Below are 2,250 nucleotides of genomic sequence, written 5' to 3' on the forward strand. Positions count from 1 at the left end.
AACAACAGCGATATCGCAAGCAAAGCGGCCAATCCATACTAGCCTCTTGACCTCTTTAGAGCGTCTTGTCCCAATTTGTTTGACTTTCCTTCGATGATGTCCAAGTTGTGTTGACAAAACCGACGGCCAGTATCATGAGGAGGAGGGATTGTATGGTAGAGTATCTGAAGAACCTGTGCAAGCATGAGGCTATTAGCCCTCGGTGTAGAAACGATTCATCAGGTCGTTAGCAACTTGACTCATCCCAAAGTTTCGAAGCCAGCTATTTGAGCAAGACTCTTGGTGTCCATAAATCCATTAGCTTTTAGGTTATCCACTATTTTATCAATGAGCTCAGGCGGTAGCCACGGTGGTTCTGTCATCTTTATAGCGATATAGCGATTGTGAACGAATCGAAACGAGACGCAATAGAACAGAAGAGACGCATAAAACTTTATTAACGCGATGTAGGACTCAAATTTTGTGTTCCATCGAGGTTTTCACGGGAACATTGTCTGAACGTTGCTAATCCGGAAATTCGTGAAATGATCTTTCAGAATTATCGTGTTTTTGAAATTGATCCAAGTCTTACACGTAGTTCGCTAGTAACATTAAGAGAATGTGCACCTTAGCAAGCACGCTCCTCTCTCTCCTTCCCTCTGGTCCTAGCAAAAGCATGTCCCGTTGTTATATATTAGGTGAGCTCACTCAAGACATCCTTTCAAACTTTCGTCGCATCCATCCAACGAATAGGTAAGAAGACGAGAGGCAGAGAGCATCTAGACGATGCAAATACGAGTCGAAAGTCACGGCAATTGCCTCATTGTCCCTACTTTGCTTGCGTCAAATCTGTCGAAAACTCATTGTCGCCAAGTTGCCCTCAAAAGCTCACAACTAGTCAATTCAACAGACAATCTTATCAACCAAATCCCAGCAAATAAGCTAATACTCTATTCCATCATATCACACAGATAATACCTACGAAACATGGGTAAAAACAAGCCTAGAGGTTTGCAAGCTGCCCGCAAATTACGAACAACTCGACGAGAAAATCGTTGGGCAGACAAACAATATAAAAGACGAGCTCTAGGTACCGCTTTCAAGCATCAACCTCTTGGTGGTGCTTCAATGGCAAAGGGTATCGTCCTGGAAAAGATTGGTGTCGAAGCAAAACAACCAAACTCGGCCATTCGTAAATGTGTGAGGGTACAGCTCATCAAGAATGGTAAAAAGGTCACTGCTTTCGTACCCCAGGATGGTTGTCTGAACTTTATTGAAGAGAACGTAAGTTAGTGACGATGCGTTTTGGTAGCAGGTGATGTCAGTTGGTGGAGAAGAGTTCGAAGTCATAGACTGTCATATGCACATTCTTTTGGTTTCTCATGCTTCAGGATCGACATGAGATGATGGTAGATATTATGTGGATGGTGTAACAGTCATTATAAGACCTGTACTGTGATCTTTTTATACTGAGAATCTTCCATATCAAACACCTACCATCAGCATCTAACCTTGTATCATGCGTACTAATAGGATGAAGTTCTCATTTCTGGATTCGGTCGAAAGGGTCGTGCCGTAAGTACTTAGTGCAACTACATCTTCACCTTTTGACAACAATGCTAAACCACTTTCAACACAACAGGTCGGTGATATTCCCGGTGTTCGTTTCAAGGTCGTCAAAGTATCGAGTGTCTCATTGTTAGCATTGTACAAGGAGAAGGTATGGCAACTTTCAAACTGGACGCCTCCATTATAGTTGTAGTATCTGACTTCTTTCTCTCCCGATGTTATATAGAAGGAGAAGCCGAGATCATAATCCCCGCAATCATGTTCTAAAGAAGACCCCTGTGTAAAAATAAATGAAGCTCTTTCTTGCAAACGTGATCAGGATTTTTCTTTCCGGTTTCTTTGACTTTCTACAATCTGGATTTTTTTATTTCTGGTTTCTTTGGACAGACACAGGAGAAGGATTCAGTACCGAGAACAGTGATTCCTTCGATGAAAGACACAGTACACCATCACGAAAAACATCAACAAAAACATAAGAGGCTCGAGGCAAAGAAAAACCGCAATCTATATCTGAGCAGTGTTCAAGCCAGAACATGAATCCTAACGCGGTTCTTGTGTCTCGCATTTATTGAACACTACGAATACAATCCACACATTCACCAAAGTGCTTCACACTTAAATTACTCAGCCTGGCCAGTGTGAGAGAGACGGCCCTTATGGGTCATGTTTGTATGGACGTGAGCACAAAGCTTCCCTGTGGTG

General features: G+C 42.5%; 1 protein-coding gene across 1 annotated transcript; it reads left to right on the forward strand.

Moving 5' to 3' along the window:
- Positions 1-966: 966 nt before the first annotated feature.
- SmJEL517_g03552 (uncharacterized protein) lies at positions 967-1,795 on the forward strand (the record flags this gene model as incomplete). The annotated part of the gene is made up of 4 exons (XM_031169480.1): positions 967-1,263; positions 1,513-1,554; positions 1,622-1,699; positions 1,775-1,795. 4 exons carry the CDS (start codon positions 967-969, stop codon positions 1,793-1,795), a joined length of 438 nt encoding a protein of 145 aa, XP_031024561.1.
- Between the last annotated feature and the right edge of the window lie 455 nt (positions 1,796-2,250).

Source organism: Synchytrium microbalum, assembly GCF_006535985.1.
Source record: "Synchytrium microbalum strain JEL517 chromosome Unknown SmJEL517_scf0019, whole genome shotgun sequence".
NCBI classification, from domain to species: Eukaryota; Fungi; Chytridiomycota; class Chytridiomycetes; order Synchytriales; family Synchytriaceae; genus Synchytrium; species Synchytrium microbalum.